Source organism: Corvus kubaryi, unplaced genomic scaffold (genome assembly GCF_017639235.1).
Source record: "Corvus kubaryi isolate FWS band 111438036 unplaced genomic scaffold, C.kubaryi_AGA036_p1.0 74, whole genome shotgun sequence".
Lineage (NCBI taxonomy): Eukaryota > Metazoa > Chordata > Aves > Passeriformes > Corvidae > Corvus > Corvus kubaryi.
In genome coordinates, this window is record NW_024582061.1 from 9,625,428 (window position 1) to 9,646,121 (window position 20,694).

At 40.6% G+C, this 20,694-nt stretch overlaps 1 protein-coding gene across 8 annotated transcripts in view; it reads right to left on the reverse strand.

Annotated features, from left to right (window-relative positions):
* The window catches only part of BICD1 (BICD cargo adaptor 1), a 169,841-nt gene that overhangs the window by 44,772 nt on the left and 104,375 nt on the right, over positions 1-20,694 (reverse strand). For 5 of the 8 annotated variants that reach the window (XM_042051289.1, XM_042051294.1, XM_042051290.1 and 2 more), the window contains exons 3-4: positions 5,550-5,702; positions 1,973-2,443 (exon numbers count right to left, since the gene is read on the reverse strand). In XM_042051289.1, the coding sequence (XP_041907223.1) occupies positions 1,973-2,443; positions 5,550-5,702 (624 nt within the window). The remainder of the gene's footprint in view (positions 1-1,972; positions 2,444-5,549; positions 5,703-20,694) is intronic. The other 3 variants (XM_042051287.1, XM_042051288.1, XM_042051291.1) reach the window with 1 other exon arrangement.

Here is a 20,694-nt window from a genome sequence, read left to right on the forward strand (position 1 = left end):
AAACCTGAATAAGTCTCCCATCTACCACATGCAAAACTTTTGGAGGAATTTTTCACATTTAATTTGTATGACCCAAATTTAATTTGTGTGACATGAACTGATGTAACTCAACAGAGAAGGTGGTCCCTTTGTAAAAAGTGCACATCAGCATTTTGCAGTGAGTCTTTACAGTAGCTAAAGAAATCAGGCTTTCACTGAGGTCTAGTCTGTCTTTTTAAACCATAAACCTTTAACAGGATGTAAATGCCAAGCAGTGGTGGCCACTATTGGCACAGGTGTGCTGGGGCCCAGCACCAAAAAATGCTATGACCAAAAATAGTTATAGTTTCTTTTTAAGGGTCCTAAGATTGTTCCTAGTGACTGCGAGAAGGCTGTCTCTTTGTTTAAGAGATATAAAATAAATTTTTAAGCCAGAGAAGATAAAGACAATTACAGTATCTTTCAAGTAGAAGTTTGCTAACTCATCATGCTCAGTATTTAATTTAATAAAATCAAGAAAAAGCATACCCAAAGCAGTCCTTTTTTTTTTCATTTCTAAGCAATTTTCATTCCAAATTCACACTGCATATATTTCATTGTAAATTATAGTTTAAAATACCTACAGTGTATTTCAAAATGTGAAAATTTAAAAGCATTTCTTTTGAAACTGTGTTTTAAAATTTTTAACATTGTCCCTCTGAATCAAATTAGAAGCTGCATATAATGTATATTTGCACATATTATATACATATACATGTATATGTACTTACAGGTGCATATTTGTATACATACATACAAAATATACACTGTGTATATTTTAAAACTGGAAAAGTTTAACAGAATTTTTCACGTAAATAAAATTCTAAGTTTCGTGCTTTCACACTTAAGTGATGTGTGCTTTGTATCAAAGTTATTGGTGCAAAGCACTAGATGTCATCCGTGTTCACCATGTCACAGCTCAGACCAAAACTTCCCACAGTGAGTTTGGCAATGAAGTAAATAAAACAATTAACTCCTCAGCAAATAGGACAGACCACATAGGGGTTTGTTGTTCTCTAGCAAGCACTGAAAACCGGTTTTGCTCTACTTCACTTCCAAACCACCTTTTACATTTTAAGCAGTAAAGGGCTCACATTTACTCTCTTTAGAAGAGGTGCTTTTCAGAAGCCTGGAGCTAGAAAATGCTGGATGTTTCCTTGACAGTGCCAAAACCTTTCAAGCTGCTGTGGCAGACGAGATGCTCAACAGCTTGGGCAGCAGGACCCTTTCTCTGCGTGGCACTGCACCCCTTCTGAGATGATGTCAACAGCTTGAGTTTTTATCTGGCTCGCATCCCAGGCTCCTGTTCTGGCTGGGCATGGATGAACAGAGAACAAACGCTGGCTGTGCCGTCCCGAAGCACCCCCTGCAGCCCGCGCATCCGCCGGGACTGCCAGCGGGACAAGGGCGCTCTGTGACAGCCCACACGCCACATGCTCCCAGTGCACGGCTGGTAAGTGGAGCGCTCCTCTCCTTTTGTTCTCTCCTGAACGCGTGCCAAATCTTGCTCGAGCTGAATTTAATGGCAAAAACTCCTTCGGACTTGCAAGAGAGCATAATCAAGTCTGTACACACGAGTATTTTAATGGGGTTTTTTCCAGATAGCTTTAGTCATATCGAAGAATACCTTATTTCACTTGCAATTTCAGGGACATTTACCATTATCAAAGCAGGAGAAAAAGGAATCTAACCTTCTGCAACCCCAGCATCTACATCCCTTTCTTCCCTTTGCACTAAATATCTGCTCAGGTCACACCGACTTTTGTGCAGACAGATATTCTGTTTGCTAGGGGTATTTCTAGCAAAACCCAGATATGAAGAAACACCAAAGCAGAAGTCTGGAAAATGGACATATATGGTCAAAAACATCACTGGGAATGATCACTTCAAAACTGGCACGAGGGTTCATAGGATGTGTGTCTAAACACTCCAGGACATTAAATTCAGCCCTTACCTGCATGAGTTGCTGCTTCAGTTTCTGTATCTCTGATATGTTGAGCTCACTGAAGAGGTCAGAGACGGGGTGCAGAGATTCTCCTTTCCTACTCGTGGGGGTTCTGTAGTCACCGTTGAGTTTCACAAGAGGCCCGTGGATGTGTCCGTTCATTTTGTCGTCATTGTTGGGCTCACCCCCATCCTCTGAAAACTTCAACCCATCTACTGATATATTAATATGGTTATTATACATACTATCATTGAGGTTGATATACTGGGAGAGTTCCTTTCTCAGATTGTTCTTTTGCTCTCTTTCATTTTTTAAAGTTTCCAGAGCTTCCTCCAGCTGATGCTCAGCAATCTCCTTCAGCCGGATGGCATCTTCTAGCTGGCTATTAAGCAACACTGTCTCCTCCTCAAATCGTTTAATCTCATGCTTTAAGCCTTCGTATTCAACCTGAATTAGACAAGACAAAGAACATTCATAATACTAAAACTTGAGTTGTGAAAACCTGCCATTTATCAGCCCTATTGAGATAGGTGTTAGAGAAACTACGGTTTGGAATACCAGACATTGCCTACAGCCGCAAAGAAATGACTGAAAAAAGAGTGCAAGTGGAGCTCACTCTGTTAAATACTCCAGTGTTCACTTTTTCAGCATGTGAGAATCAAGAATTAGAAAACCTCTTTCTGAATAACTTATGACAAGCAGTGTAATTTCATGGGAAGAAGGCTGTTTATTAGCAGATGTTCTGGTAACAGATTTACTCTGAATTGCCATAAGCAATGTTGGTATATCATGGTATTTATAGATCTTAGGTTCATATAGCCGATTTATGATTTGCACATATTCTGAAGATGACTTCATATCTCATTTCTTACTAGATGTAAAGTCACTCAAGCATAGATACTCCCAAGTATCTTGGTAGTTTTCAAAAATATGGATGGATGGTACAAAACCAGTAGAAGAGCCTCGGCTCTCTTCTCTGTATATTACAAGGCTCTCCATTGTCCCAGAGGCATTTAATTTTAAAAATTAAACAAGAATCTATTTGTACAATCAGTTTAAACTCTAAGATGCCCCAAAATTGTTAGACATTTTTAAACCACCAGAAAAATGCAGCAAACAGCTCATTCAGCCCCCCACAGTCCTTGGACTGCGTGTAGGGACATCCTCCTGGAGCACACAGGAACCTGTTGCTCCAACCACAGTGCCTGGAGTATGTCCCAGTGACATCCCTTGGCAGCACTGGAGGGACTCACTGGTCTGTCCTTCTCAGAGGGCAGCTCCCTGCCCCACACCAAGGTGTGGTATTTTATCAAGGTATATATGGGCATTGTGAGCTGAGCTAAGCAGCATCTTCCTCTCTGTCCTTTAAAGGCAGCTCCCTTGTTCAGTCCTCTCCATTTCACCTGACAAGAAACAAAGCCTGGAAAAACCCAGCCTAGCTCAAAACCAGTTGATCAGCAATAGCTAGAGAGGGCAGCAGATCCCCACTGCAGAATGTTTCCCCTTTGCTCTTCTTCCTCATCTTCCTTTTCACTGTTGGAAAACCCCACAGCAATGAAAAGGAAGAGCTTTGTTAGTAAAGGTCCATGTCCACACTCAACCAGCACTCCTGGTAAAAATGATGACACTTTGATTTTTTAAATTTAATTCCCATCATGTTAGTCACCTGCATCTTAATTTCAAAATGGAAAAAAAAAAAATCTCAGTATCAGGTGAAATAATTTAATAGCTTGGTGAAAGAGGGAAAAAATACTGAATTTTCATGCTTCCATAAGAAGCCCCAATTTTTTGCAGTTGAGGCTTTTCTAATTCAAACACATGACTAACTGCAATCTTAAGGCATTGTATAGAATTTTTTTATATTTGATATATATGGATTTTTAATCAAACTAAAATAAGGTTCTGGCAAAAATAAAAATATCCACTATTCCTATTGAAGGAGAATATTTATCAACCTGTCAAAAGTCTTCAACTCATAAACCTTTAGAAAGGCAATCTTAAAAACCAAAGCACTAATCTTCAAACCCAGAAACTGGAAACATATCAAACAACAAAGTTCCAAAGTCATATTGGGCATTTTTAAATAGAAAAGGAAAATCCATGCAAGTTTCAAATCTACACTTGGCAATTTAGTATCTTTGCTTACTGGAGGAACAGGTCCATCTGGAAAAATTATGAAATGCAGTCAAGTAGCTATGTTTACAACTTAAGGACATGAAAATAAGACAAACCAAACGAAACAACCACCACTTTTTCAATTTTAAATCCACATAAAACCTAGAGGTCTATATCTCTATGGTCACCTTCTCATAGACTCTTACTTCAAAAAGCTACAAAAAACCTCAACATGTAGATAATGACATTTTAGCACCAAGACTTACAACATACAGTTTTGTAAATTCAAGCATTAAAGTATAAAATGCTCTTAAAATTTTATCTTGTAGATTAAAGTACCTTTAGGAACCACAAGTGCATGGATCTGTGATGCAAAATGACTGATTTTTAGAGCCATTCAAAATGTGGCAATGTTTTTTCTCTCCACAGACTGTTGGCATTTGGTTTCAGTAAGAATGAATTATTATGACAAATATAAACACTTGCAAACAGATTTCATTTTCAGGGGAAACTAGGACAGTCCATAGAGAGGTCACATACTTCCTGAAAATGTGAAAATGTCTCCTACGAGGTTGATGAGAAAAAAAATCCATGCCTCAAAGGAGGAATTTTCTGGCTAGGTAAATAACTCTCACAACAGAGATGATCTGCTGTAAATTCGGTTTCAGGCGTGTGAAAGACTAGGCACCTTCATAAATAAGGAAATTATGCACCCATTTCCAGTACCTGTGTATTCCCTGTGGCACAGCTCTGTTGTTTTAAGTGTTTTAATCACACTTGTGCTAGAGCAGTAAAACAGCAGTATAAGAGAGCTGAAATAGCACCACTTATTCCTGCAGGAATAAGGCAGCTTTGTTCCAGGGCTGCCATCAGAAAGTTTGACAAGGCTGTCTCTTCCACAGAAGCCCCAAGTGCACCAGGCAATAGGTCAGGACACAACCAGGGGCTGCAGTGCAGAGCTGTGACCCTCTGAGAGCAGGTGAAGAGAGGGTGTTACAAAGTGCAATGTTATGATGGTCTGGACAGCACCAAAAAGGCAGGAAGTGTTACACCATCTAACCTGGATATTTAAACTTCGATCACCACAAGTTAACTCTTCTGACAGGAGACCAAATGTCTTTTGCTCACTTTAAAGGACAACTAGCCACTGGACACCGAGCTCCTAAGGAACAGGAAAAGCATGAAGCAAAAATATGCAACTCTATCTCTTTTAATAATTCCTCTGTGATTACATAGTTCTGCAACGACATATTCCACCAGAATTTTTCAAAACTGAGGTAAGGGCCTCCCCATATTTCAAAAATGGCCAGTAACACCATTTTAGAGTAAGTGATCAGCAAAAACCCAACTGAAAAAAAACCCCAAGCATACAAGGAAAATTCTATCAAAGTGCTGTGCAGGATCACATTATGGAAATTGGAGAAAACAGTGCCAATTTACAGTACAGTGCCTTGAATCTTGCGATGCTTACTTGATTTTGTTTCAGTGTGGACACCAGTTTCTGTAAAGTGATGTTTTCTTCTTCCAGCTCAGTGTAGTCCTGCAGCAGTCTCGCCTCTCGAAACTTGTATTCTCGAATCTCATCTTTCATTCGTATCCTCTGCAGTTCCACCATCTCGTTATTCTGCCAGGAGAAAACACAAGTACATCACCATTCGTGCACAGCCACTTTAATGCTCAACACTGCCTTTAGAAAAGGCCAGACACAAATTAATCCTGAAACAGAAGTGATTTAACAGTGCACATCAAAATAACATCACTTATTAATTTGAGGCCAAGCAATAATTTCAGGGGGGTGCTGGCAATGCAGAAATAAGAACGCCTGATACAGAAGCCTGATTAAAACAGTTTCAAGATTAGATGCTTATTGAAATGGAAACCTTGGCAAGGCTTTAGCATATCTCATTAATTTCATTGCTCTACAATAGAGCAGGATTTAAATAAAATTATCACCTGTTTTCCACCGAAGGATGCATTTTACATTCATATAGAAAAGCAGTGAGTACTGACATCTGTTCTCCAAAGACATCTGCTAGGGAGCAAGGTGCACTCACATTTGTATCTGCAGGCACTGGAGAGGCTCACAGACAGGCACAGGGTGGACAGCACCTGTCAAAAGCCTGACAAACGCCTGGCTGTGCTGAGCAGGATCACACCCAGCACTTGGGAACACACAAAGTCACAATTTTATTTTTCCCATTAGTACATACAGTACCCAGACAGCCTTATGAGAGAGAACATGAGGGATCAGTTTCACCAAAAATCAATTCCAGCTCTAAGTTTGACATCAAGGGTGAGGTTATTCTGGAAAGACTCTACTGGCATAACCACGATGTAAAAGGCACTACAGGAAGACAGAGTTAACACACAGCTGGAAGAGAACAGCGACCAATACAGCTGGTTGGCAGGAACAACCTCCTGCCCTACTTTGAAGAGAAGTCTGCATTTGTCTGATTAATAGAAACGGGCATGGTAAATCACATCTCCTTTCCTGCAGGAGGATCCTGAGCATTGCCACAGCAGCTGGTGGACAGACCTTATCGATGGGGCAGAGCCCCCTTGCTGCTGGGACGTCAGAGAGAGCACACCAGGGAAGCAGTAATGAGTTTCTGTAAAAGATTCCAGTGTGGAGGGGGAAAACCACTGGCCTGATAGCTACCTGAAAAAAAGTTAAATGTTCAAGCAGAAACTGTAGTCAGGGAGCTCTAAATCAATCAATCTGTACCACTCACCCTCTGGTACATGAAGGATAAAACCCCACATCCTGAATTAAGGATAAACAGAACTTCGCTTAGCATCTAGGTTAAATAATTACAAAACCCCTTGAGAAGAACTTCACAAATATGAAAAAAAAAATTTGATGCAAGACTCGACAGAAGTGTTTTCAAAAATTAAAACTTTTTGTTAGAGAAAACTAAAAAAATCACCCTCCTCCTAGCAGCTAATTAAGAAGAAATAAAGAAACTACCTAATTTCTTAACCAAAAACAACTGAAAATATTCCCAGTGGAAGAAGAGTCACAAAGCACCAGATAGAAGTAACTCTCTGTATATTCCTGCATCCATCACTGCCTAATCAACCTCTGAGCAAACTGTAATAACAGCATCACAGATGATTTCAAATGGTGAAGGCATTTTATACCCCCCAGGCTGCCTTTATACCTTTAGCTTCTGCCAGCACATTCCCAGCTATGGCAGGGTGTGGGTATGCGTGCCAGTCTGAGACAGTATGGGGACAACACCAAGTGCACAACTCTGCCGTGTCAAGGATAATTAAGCAGGTCTGCAACTCTCCCAGTGTTTGAGGATGATCAGCCCAGGGAATGAGCTGGCTGACATCCATCCAATGCTCACAGGAGCCTGGGAGAGGGTGCATCCTAACAGGATCCCAGAGGAGCTCTGCTCAGCAAGCCATTCCCAGCAGCGCTGCCTGCACCTCACTGGGGTGAAACCAGCAGCAGCAGCAGCCAGGACAGATCTACTCATGATACAAACTGCCTCTGCCAACAACACTGCCGAGGGAAAGGAAGGCCTCCCCAAAAGGCCAGGCTGGATGGGGCTTTGAGCACCCTGCTCTAGCAGAAGGTGTCCCTGTTCATGGTGGGGGGTCGGAACTAGGTGATCTTTAATGTCCTTTTTAACTCAATCCACTTTCTGATTCTGTGATTCTAAAAGGGAAGAATAAAATAGGTGGCCAGAAATGGAGGACATGAACAAGGAATTTTTACAGCATCCTGATATAGCATTTCCCTGATAGAGTACAAGGCAGGGTCGTTTGAAAAAGCCTTGAAAATGAATTCTGTAAGATGTGAGTATTCCTTTGTCTCCCCTGTCATTGCAAACTGCAACAGAAAACATGAGCTATCACCTCACTGGAGTGCACCACCATTTCTTCAAGAGAGATACCACATTTCTTCAGCATTTATAACTGCTGCTTCCTACATAATCTTAGAGATATAAACAGAACCATCTATCGTTCTCCTCTTCTTACACACAGAGAAACTCTTTCTGCAGCACAGCCTCTATTTGTCCTTACTCATGGCATTTCATCAAGGAAGAAACAGCAGGAAAAGGAAGACTTGCCAGTTGGAGAGGCAGTGCTCAGGCAGGCATCCCATGTGCCATGCCTGCCTGAGCACTGCCTGCCACCCTTCCCCTGGCCAGGGCCAAGGCCTCTTACTGGCAGCGATCCCACTGCTCGGACACAGGGACAAAACCAACTCAGCACATCACAGAATATGGCATCGCCTTTTCAAAGCAATATAAAATGTGTGTTTTGTCACTGCAAACGCCCAGGAGTTACTCTCCATGCTCCAGATCTCTCCTCCTACAAACATCTGCATTATGCTGGCAAACACCCAGCTGAAAGGCAAAGTGCTATAGTGCTCTCCATGCTTGCCAGGAAAGGCAGTGATTCCACTCCACAGGCCCAAAACCCAGTGTTACTGAGGTTTACAAATGAGTAGCCACAGGACATGTGGAGGGCTATTCTGCTTTCCCTTATATAAGACCTCTGTGTATTTTTGGGAAGTGAACTAGTCCTGAACCTATTAAAAAAAAAAAAAACAAAACATGTTGAGTTTATTCTCTTTTACTGTTGGTATGAAGGATATATTCATTTTCATCAAATGCTTTAATTAAATATATTATCTTCTCACAATCTTATTGTTATTTTGAACTATTTAAAATACATATTTCTTTAGCAAAATATCTGCAGTTATAGAGGAGAGATCTTCCTGTACTTATACAGTGGCAGTAAGAGGCAAATTTTTTATTTGGTAGACTTCTATGAAAAGAATATGAGAGAACTCAAAAACATAAGGCAAAAGGATTTTGCCAGCAGGGCAGTTATCTACATGAGCCACTAGAGGACAATGTGACCCAAATTATTAGTCAAGTAATTTGTAATTAAACTTTACTACTCATCCAGCAGTGAACTTGCAGGACAAAGCAATTGAGCCAGATGCTTTTACTAGGGCACTGCCCTCGGGACGTTTTACATTCCCAGAGAGAATTCCCCTATGAACTATGGACTGGATCTGCAGAAACCAAATTAATCCAAGAGGTGGAGCTGATGACACACGAGCAAAGTTTTAATGGCTGAAAACGACTTTCAATCCCAGCCACCAGCTGAACATGGTGCAACGGCTTTAATGGATTGGTGCCAAAGAAGAAGGAAAAGGCCTTTCAGTGGAACTATAGAAAACAAGAGAGTCCTTGTCAGCATTGCATCTCATTATACATGAGCACTAATTGTGGAAGATGTCAGCCCCACAGCACCTCTAATGAATGTACACATAACGAAGCAGACCATGGCAAATGAAAAACAGGAGGCTCAGTCAAGACAAAGTCTGTCCAGGTCACCTATTTACTGGTACTTAGATATATTTTCAGAATTGTAATATACGAAAGGTGAAAGACATCTCTAGGTTTTGCAGAGGTGAGGACCATGCCTGTGTACTACCAGCCATCAATCCTGACAGGTCTCTGAGCATCAGTGGAATATTAAACAATAGAAGGTTGTACTTCTTAGCAAATTAAATGTAATACATATTAATATATATTGTTAATTCTTGATACAGCATAGACTTTTAAAATGCTGTATTTTATATGCTACATGCAGAGCAGGTTGTATTAAGTGTGTGTGGATTCATTGCAATACATTGTGTAATATCAAAAATTGCAAGTGAGAAGGCACTTCAAAATGAAGGAATGGAAATTGCTAATGTTGAACACTATGAAAAAATACACAATTTTCATGTGGAACACTCGCAAGTACTGCCCTAGGAAGGCACCTGTTATGCTCCTGTGGCCTATCAATTCACCTAAAGAAAGTGAAGGGACCCCTAAAGCTGGGTACTCTCATCTCTGAGGTGGGAAGTGAATTCCAGTGGCTTCTGGTTTCCTGAACTGTGAACAAACAAACTGAATTTCTTGGAAAGTGGCAGTGTTGTGAAGCCTTCTTTTTAAAGTGAATGCAGTCCCATTAACTAATTTGGTTGCCCCCTATGCTGGAGTACATAAAGGAGGGGCTTTTTTATTGGTGTATTTTGTCTACTGCTTTTTATCCCTCCCAAAAATTGTGGAACTAGTGTTTGGGCTTTTTCCATACATTCTGTTCAAACAAATGTTCATTAAGAGATTTCAGATCCTTACTGCAGCAAAACATACTATTTTGCACACTGAAAAACAGCCTTATAAATCATCAATTAATTATATGCCCCAAACTACCCAGACTAAATCCCTACTTATATGTTGGAATATGCAAGCCATAGCATGATGCTGTGCATAACTTTTCAATTTTCATAACTCACAAGAGAGCAAGAGAACAATGATAAAATTGTCTACTTCCACTTTAATGGCATTGTTTTATAGGTGATGCAGGATAAAATCCCATTCGATCTGACGACAGTGTTATTGCAGTAGTAGTAAATCGAATATAAGAGAAAGCTTATGCTCAGCCTAAGATCCATGATCTTGTGTGTTTGTTGACAAGTCTCACTGTAAATTTGTATGTCACGTTTACTTTATTCTGCAGAGGAAAATAAAAGATGTATTTTTTATGAAGAACAGTTATAGCGATAGCAAATTCAATTCAGCAGGGGTTGAGAGGAAAGAGAATGACAGTGGCAATACAAGAGCAAAAACCATTTTCTTTATTTGTCATCAAGTGTTTTAAGCCCCCAGAGTCCTCTACACAAGCCTTAAAGTTCCCTCCCTCATATACAGGAATACTCAACTTGAACTGAAAGAATGGCATTTTCCATGCTTCCCGGTGTATTTAAAAACATGAAGGGATTTTGTGGAAGACCTTAGGTGACCTGGTCTGACCCTTTTGTCAAATTTGCACCTCAATCCTCCTGATTCATACATGCAGATGCCCAGCTAAGCAGGGCTGGAGCATCTCATACAGAACTATTTTTGCTTCTATTTCAAAACACAGATACCTCTACATCCCAAAATAAATTATTTCAAAGATATTTTTTTTATCACTGCCAGCAGCCTGCATCCTCTTTTTTCACCTGAATTTTTCTGATTTAATCCTTCAAAAAGCTTCATTCAGGTGTCTTTATTAGAGTTTATTATATTGTATCTGCTCTAAGCAGCTCTATTGACATCCTACTTTAAGAACATGAATACAGCTCCTATTGTCCAAACCCAGAAACCACTAACTTTTGAAATTATGTATGATCCTGACATTCCTTAGCTTTAGATATATCACCTACTGTCTAAAAACCAAGAAAATAAACATGCTATTGTGCACAAGATATTTTTGGAAGTGTAACTGTAGCATAATGTAAGTACTTATAATCTTTCCCTTCCATGGATTTACTTACAGAATGGCAGCACTATCAAAGCCAAGCATGAAAAAAGCCATATATTTGTTGGCTATAGCATACTGATTAGAAGCCAGATCGTGATAATGTATGTTTCAAATTCCTTCACCAGCAACAGATCTCAAATAAAGCATTTACAATACATCTAATAATTTAATCATCTGAAATGCTCAGTGCATTTAATTGGAATAGCTAAATCTACAGAAGTAGGGTGAATTTGTATCAAGGGCAATTAAATGGCCCATTTATGTACTTACCACAGAGTTTGAAACCCATAATATTTAACATTGTAAATCTTGCTATGTATAAATCCCCACAAAGGAGCTATTTTATTGACTTTCATATATAACTATATATAAAAAGATAGAACTAAGGAATGTTCTGGTCGTTCAGGTATTAAATTTTCCTGCTGGGTATCATGGTCACATAATATTATGATGATTTCTTTATAAGATGGTATGAACCACAAATCTCTAATCATGCATATTATCTGAAAAACAATGGTTTGATTTGACTGCATTTACAGCAATTAATGCCTTACTATTAGTGCACTAATTATACATAAATTCTCTTAATGTATTAATTACACTTATTTATAATTAATATCAGCACTGTGTAACAAACACTGCTATAATATTCTTAATTCCTTCAAAGGATGAGAAACTTCACCAAACTAAACTTTATCAAAACAGGGTGAGAGAAAATTCAGACTCCAGGATTACAGCACTGTTCAGTTAAAATGATTCTTCTGCATATCTGTGGAACGGCATCATGCATGATCATATGATCATTGCAAATAGCAAAATATCAATTGGCTGGAACAAATTTTGCCATGAGGAGGACATTGTGGATGTCATTTTGTTTAAATTTAAAACTCTGCTACTCATCTGTCTCCTGCAGCTCTAGTGGCATTAAACATATCCAAGAAGTGGGAGGATTTATTTCTAAACTCCACACTGACTGGATAAAAGAAAGGCAATGACACATCCGTGCCTTGGAGCAGGCTGATGACAACATCCTGCAAACACAGCATTCCCTGCAGTCCATCAGGCCTAGAATGGCTTTCAAATTTCTCCAGGTACCAGTGGACAAAATCATGTTCACCCACAGTCCAAAGAGCAGTCCTGCTCCTACTTACAGAACCATTTAGGTTGGAAAAGACCTGTAAGATCTTCAAATTAAACTGTTAATCAAGTGTGGCAGAAAAGCTGATGTGTACCAAAGTCAATCACAACCCTCGTGGCTCCCCCACCTCTGGAGGGCATTAACTACGTGAGCATCCAGACAGGTCCTCCTGCAATTCCCACCTGGTGCACCTGCCTTAGGATAAACCACATTGCCTGTCAGGGATGGCAGGGGACAGAGGGTGCTGGTGGAGGGAGGATGCACATGCAGACCAAAGACCTGACAAGATCATGTTCTGTCGCCATCACATCAAGGACTGCCAAGGCCACCACTAAACCATGTCCATAAGTGCAATGTTTACAGATCTTGTAATTACCCCCAGCATTCTGACCCAATCACTTTCCCTGAGCAGCCTGTTCCAGTACTTAGCAATCCTTTTGGTGAAGAAATTTTTTCCTAATATCTAATTTAAACCCCTCCCGGTGCAACTTGAGGCCATTTCTTCTTATCCTAACAATCTTTAGTTAGGAGATGAGCCTGACCCTCACCTGGCTACAACCTCCTTTCAGGTAGTTCTGGAAAGCAATAAGGTCTCCTCTGAGCCTCCTTTTTTTCAGGTCTGCACTCTCTGAAGCAGGGGGCTGTTGCCCATTCCACATCACCCAATTACCTCGTGGCTGGATGAGTAGTATTATAAAGATACCAAACCCAAATTGCTCTTGACATATTAGTTCAAAGAAAAAAATAAAGAAGGGGTGGATCTGGGGCATGTCGGGCTGGATGGAATTTTTTTTTCCCAGTTATAACCTTTCCTATTATGTTGTCACTTTCTATATACAGTTTAAGAAGCCAACAGCAGTGATTCTACATGACAATGCCTCAAGGCAGGGTTTTTGATGGAGAAGCTGCACAGTCCTTTTCAAGCTCATCAAGAGGCCAAGAGCTGGTTTTAAAGCCTAACTGATCACTTAGAAGAAGCATCTGCCAGTTATATGTATCTCTTTGAGAGGCCATCTGTCAGATCCAAAATGCCAAATTTCCTTCCAGACCCAAAAGGGGCACCAGCTAACCGACAAAAGAAAACTTGTGCTAACAGGGTGTGGGGCTGTGATCAGTTTAAGCTCATCAGTCCCACAGCTGCTGTTCCCAGGTCCTGACCCTCCCTTGGGCCAGTGCTACCTTTCACATCACTAGCCAGATCAAGGGCAGCAAGTCACTCCAGAAAACAAACAAAGAAGACAGTTTTAATGATGTTCATACTCCCCGACTTTGCTGACAGTTTGGACACACAGGCACTGGTGCTAGCAGGAGGTAGGGAACAGGAAAACATGTCATTTCTAATTTGAATATGCTTACTGCTCAGCTACAACTATATGATCTGTTCCAAGTTCCAGAGGTGGAAACCCAGCCCCACTGATGTAAATTGTAAAATTAATATAGCCTTCAGCAGGACTAGGATTTCACTGTATGCACTGAAACATTGAGGAGCTGGGAGCAGTAAAGTGAATGCCTGAAGGAGGAAAGGAGGAAAGAGAAAAAACCACCAAAGTGCCCAAATAAGAGGGGTGAACTCTATTATTTTAGGCTCCATTATGCTTGGTTGGCATGGAAAGACATGTCCCTGTTTGTTGGCTCCTTGCTTTCACAGCTTTCTTCTGTCTTTCCTTACCTTTTGCTGTCAGGATGGTTTCAGAGCTCGCTGTGGTAACCTGTCCCCAGTCACCACAGTAACTGGGCAGTGGCTCCACTGTCCCATGTTTCAGGCACACAGCTATGCTCCTTGTAAGCTTTCCATTCCCCATGGTGACTGCCTCTCCTCCTCAGGACTTGGAGCCATTTTAATTACACTTCGCTGCTGGCTCGGTCCTACCTTCCCTTTTTTCCTCACATCAGTAATCGAGCCATGCTGCTGAGGGATGCACATGCCAGATGGGGGCTCTCAGCTCAGCCTCCCCATCCTGCACTTCCTTACAACACTACTCACACTCTGCTTTTTCCACTTTGCACACCAAGTCAACCTTTGGTCTTGTGAACACCAGACAGGCACTGCAACATCCATGCCTGTGAGCAAGTGCCTCTGCTCTCCCCTGCTCTGGGCAGGCTGTGCTGCAGGACTGGGTGAGAGCACAGAAAGATGAGGGAGTTCATATGCAGAACCAGGGCTGAGCAGCAGTACCAATAAATCTGGTCCTTGGGACTGTGCAGCTAAATTAGCAGGGGTTTAAATTAATCAGACATGTAACTAATCCTGATCCTCAGCTTACCAAAGATCATAAAAGTAATAAAAAATGGATCTCAAAGGTGCCCCTGGGCAACATTCAGTAGTCCATTTATCTTTCCCAGGATAAGAGCAACTATATCATTCCTGGTATCCATCTGATCTCTTGTTAAAGACTTCCAACAACCCCATCACCCTTCTCAGAAACTTGCTTCCTGGCTTTACTTTTGCTTTTGCCAGAGATCTATTTTGAATGTCAAATCTGAAACAGTCTTTCACACTGAAAGAAGAAAACAGCATTTCTTCTCCTACCCACAGAAGGCAGGAAAATAAATGCATCTGTTCCTCTCTGCAGGAGATTTCCATTTGCCCACTCTACTCATCTTCAGCCATCTCTCTCTCTCCTACAACCAGAAGAGCAGGTAAGAAATGAGGATTCCAGATAGTTCCCACCACAGAGCAAAGTCTTTAGATGCCCTTGCATGACATACAGGGAGATGGGCAATGAGAAACAACAAAAAGTAGATACTGGCAGGGAAAAAGAATAGGAGACCCCCAAGTAACACAGTATTCCTTCGCTGTTCCTCACACTGGATTGGGAGGGGAGAAATACATTGAGAGAAAGAAGAAACCTTTAATACTTTCTAGAAAGTGGAGTGAATAAGTGGCTAAAGGAGATAAAAAAAACTCTTCACAGGTACAAATCTATTTCAAGGGGTCATCTGCTGGTACATTCTTTATTGTGCTGCAGAGGAGCTGTGAGAGCTCAACATCAAAGGGCTCCATAAGCCCATGCTCATAGCAGAGCTTCCCTCAACAAAATTATTCCTGCAGATTGCCAGCTGCAGAGGTGTTTTAAAAGCTCTGTGAATCTACACCCACCACCCTCCCAATGACAACAGGCTCTTTCAAGTTCCCCTTGAAAAATATCAATACAGTATAAAAGCTGCTATGAAAAGAGGAACAAGAAAGTTAAACTTCAGTAATTATTCTTCTCCAGATGGGCAGAGGCATGGCATCTTTAAACAAACACATCTGAGCCACAAAATTTAAATATAGTTATGTGGCCAAATCTGTCATTATTAAGGGAGAGTACTTCCTCAAAGTCAGGAGCAATTGCAGTAATTAAAATGCATGTAACATTACCCATCTGCTGCAAAAAGCAGCACAGCATTCTGCAGCTTATTTGACCTTGTGTGCAGAGCACCCACCAACCCCCACTAATTCTTCTGTGGCACGAGCAGAAACATCAATTCAGAAACAGCAGTTGATTAATATTAAAAAGATGAACATGGCTTGATGACTAATGACTTTTTCTCATCAAAGCCTTAGGGTTTTTATTTTAGAGCATATATTTGAGTAACCTAGGTGGCAAATATAGTCAAAGGTAAGTACCTCATCTGTCTGTAAACCACAGCTTTTAGGACCGAATTTTACACATAACTGTTACTCATTGCAGCACACATGGTGATTCATGAATACAAATGCCCACATAAAAGATTTTATAAAGTAAATTGCACTGAAGGTTACTTGAATTTATTGATATAGACAGTGAAAATACCTGTACCCAGGTAGTGTGGCTGTAACAATGTAGTACTCTTCACTGTTCAATATAAACTGATTTGAAACCTGATCTTGGCTGTTTATAATCTGCCCTTCCATTTAAATTTTAATACAGACTGTAAATTTCACACATTTACATGGTGTGTGTATATATATATATATATATAACAGTCAGCAGAAGTAATTTTCACATTGACAGTTTTCTTACCTTTTCCTTAAAAGGCTGAGCAAACAAGATTCTTACTGCTCAGCATGCAGGACAGAAATACAGATGTAATACATGCCATAAGAACACAGTGCACGGACTGACTATTAATGCTGCAGTTCTCACAGAGATTATTGTAGCATGTTGCCTATAGCTGCACAGCCTTAGAATTAAATTATTCCTTTGGGAATTGAATAAACACCGAGTATCATTAACTGCCTGCAATGTACCAAAATGGAAAGAAAATGCCATAAAATTCTGTATTTGCTCAGGGAGTAAAGTATCAAGCAAGTTATGGGATTGTTTAGATATGGGTATTAAAGTTATATTTAAATCTATTTTTTTCTACTCTCTTGTGTTCCCCCTTAAAACCACTGCTTGTTTTCCTTTCACCATTTGTTTCTGCTAGACTTTCAGCCAGCTCACCCTGGGTGTTGGTCTGATAGCAGAAGCCTTCTGCTTAAACAGATTATTGATATATTACTAAGATACAGATAAAAGACCTAACTGGGAACAGCCACAAAAAAGCCCTGCAAACAGCCCTTCAGTAACCTGAAGACAAATCCACTAAAGCACTGATAATTTTCTATAAACACCTTGTGGCATGAGGAGGACAGTATGTCATGGCAAATATCAAGTAATCTTGATGATCATTACAGCACACATGAGCAAAGGGACTCAGCAGCTCTGGGGGCTCAGCTACAGCAAGAAAAGGAAGGAGTTTGCTTGTCCTTGCTGAAGCTGCGCTCAAGGACCTTGATAAATGAAGAACTATTTTCTTTCCAGATTTATGGAAATCTAGAAAAACACGTTCATGTGAGAAGTAGAGGGGAAAATGTTGATTTTCAAAGACATGTTCACCTAAGCCTCATCTATGTCAGTATCAGTGTTTCCAAATTCTGAACTCAGCCTTCTCTCAAGCCTTCAAGCCTGCCAGTGACAGCTGGGTGAAATGGGGGTGCCAGACTGGCCCCGCTGTTGGCCCTGGCAGGCTTAGTGGCCTGGGGAGACGAGAGCAGTGTGACAGCTTCCCCATCCAGCCTTCAGCCATTCCCCCAAGGTGCAAGGCAGGGAGGTGCTGGACTATAAATCTCCAGGTACTGTTAAGAAACTTCCTTGGCAGTGAAGGATTGCAGTCCAAAGTCTTCATTGTTCCCTCTGCTTCCTATCCTCCCAGCAGACCACTGCTGATTGATAGCTGAAGCTCCTTTTGGTTTTGCCTAACTTATTTTTTATATAAAATACAGCAAAACTTCAGAGGGTGGCTCCAAATTCATCACAGTGTTCTTAAATTTTCTCTGAGTTTTTAGAGTATTCAACCATGACCTTGACATGCCATCATTACTAATGAAATTCAGTATCAGTTTCAGCAAATAACTATTTAAATGCAAGTTTTTCACTCCTAATTCTGTTGTATGCCCAGTGGCCTGATACAGCACAACTGAACTCAGTTGTACACTGCAAAACATGCAGCAGAATAATCAATCTATTAAAATAACAGCCAACCTCAGGGAGAAAAAAACAACATCACACTTGAACTGAGTCAGAATTCAGACAAGCAACAGGAATAAAATGAAGTTTGTGAACTCCCCTTCATTAACTCATCAATATATTCTATGTCATCCCTACACAGCTGTGGACTATTGTCAGGTTTTTCATCACTGAAATACTGCTGCCAGTGTCTACAGGGAAAACAATCCAGGCTGCAACAATTCCTTGGGCTCTTAATTATTATACTGAGGGTGAGTTTATCCAGAATATCAATCAGAGAATCGACTTGGCATCTTCCTGATCCTGTGTGCCTCCCTACAAATATATATATATATATATATATGGGTCATGGGATACACAGCACACCTACACCAGGCTCTCTGTGCAGGGTAATGTAGGACATTGCCAAATAAAAGGGCAGAATGGGAAAAATCCCCCTAAACAGAACTTCTGATGTAATCACAACCTTTGGCAGTGCATTACCCCTTGTTTAATAGTCTCTGCCTTTGATCACATTGAAACTTCCATAACATAGGTACATCTTGTGAAAGACAGAAATAAGGAGAAAAAACTAAACCTGCAGCCACATCTGTCTGTTCTTTGCCCTCGTCCTCCCTCAGTTAATTGAGACTCCTTGAGATCAAGTGACCAATCTGCCCCAGTATATGAAATCAAAGCGCTACCCAGTTTCATGTTCCAGAGTAGGGTGGCCATTGCTTTGCAGCAGTTTGGTGTCTGCCACAGGAGCGCTGTAGCTGCAGCTGAGCTGTTTTAGGAAAAGAAAATCCCTATTACAAATCAGAGACATTGTGCACCCTGGGAGGTACCATGTCAAAATCCCTGGGTTTCCATAAAGTATGAGATTCTTTCTATGTGCAGTTCAAAGCTTCAAGTTTAAGCTAAAAATCCATTTCTGGCCTTGGTCCTCAGAAAGTAGGAACCATCACTTTCCCTGTGGACCTTTCAAACTATCATCACTAAATGGGAAGCTTTTGAAGACAGCTCTCACATAGCAACCAAAGGACAAGATGGGAGCCTTTGAATCCTAAATGATTTCCCCCCACACTCTTGAGTCCCTCAGAGATGATGTTAGGTGCGTTTCAGGAGCATCCAGACAGAATGCAGATGTGCTCTTGGGTATTAGCCCACACACTACAGTATCACAACCCCTTCTACCAGGACCCTTTTTTTGTAAATAAATGCAGCATAAAGCCTAAACATTTTCCTCAGTCCATCCGCTTAAGGGACTGGAGCGCTGTAGCACTGTTCTGACAGGCTCCTGTTTGACCCTGCCCAATCCGCTGTTGTATTTAGAAACTGCTTTTACTCAGTACGCTACATATTTCAGAGTAGGCCTGCTAGTTTCCTAACAGAGAAGGCAGATTTCAAGCAAAACTAAACATCCCATTCCAAACAGACTTTCATTTTCTTTTTTTCTCATTCTCTTAGGGAAGTGTTTGGGTGACCCAGAGAAATTCCAGTACATCTTTTCTTAAATCTAAACATTGTACTGAAAGCTTTTCCTGCCCTGATTTGTTCTAAATTCAGCAATAAAAACATCCCACCATTCCTAACATCACTACCAATTCCATTTTTGCTCTCTCTACCATTTCTGGTCTTTTTTCTTCCAACTAAAGACTGTCAAAATGTTTTGTTCTTTTGCCCCTCCAACCTTTACTTCTTATTCAACTTTTTCTCAACTGAGGCATCAGTGTGCTGAACTCGCATCAAATACTAATTTCTCCCCAATATCCACCATTTGGGTTAATGAAACAAGGGGTTAATGAAAAACATACAAATAATGTTTAATAGCTAAATTCAAAGTTGCAAGAAAATAAAAAAGATTGCTAATCTTGCAGGCTGATCCCTTGCCAAACCTGATCAATAAAATGCATCCATATCTCAACCTTAACAAATGTTTTAAGCTATTTATTTGCTAAAAAGGAAGAAAATATTACACCCCAGTAACAAAAACCAGAAACAGACCAACAGCAGCAGTCTCTGTCACTGTGTTGGCTGTCTCTTGGACAGAGAGACGAACCAGTCTCAAATAATATTAGTAAGCCTCAAGATATCTTATGGCAATCAAATTCCTTTTTTTTTTTAAACTAAAATTTCCTCCCAAATTCTCCCTTCATTTTAAGATCATAGGTGAGAATGCATATTTTAACCTATACCAGCTAGTGTGTGTTAATCAACCCACATTAAAAGCATACAGCAGAAACCATCAATCATAATATCAAATATAAGACATATGATAGATCTCCTATCATAGATATTATAATAGGTCTTTTTTTCCTGTTGACAAGGCCCTGAATGTTTGCTTGAGATGAAGGGTAATAAATCAAAACCAGTCAGAACTTGACTAATTACAAACAAATCTTATTTTTCCCCTACAACAGAAGTCCCTTCACACGTTTCACTTAGGTGTAATAGACTGTGGTAAGAGATATCCCATGCCATCATCCCTTTTCTTTTATAAAGAAATCCTAAGTCTGACCCAAATCCAGGACAATCAGGGGAAGAATTCAGATAGGAAACTCTCACACACTGTCAGTTTGGTGAGATGTGAATGGGATGTTTCTGCTAAGTGCAAGACTGGAAGGGATGGGTGAGAGGGCAGCAGGTCCCACAGCCTACACCAGCCTACAGCACAGCTATTTTCTTGCACTGGCCCT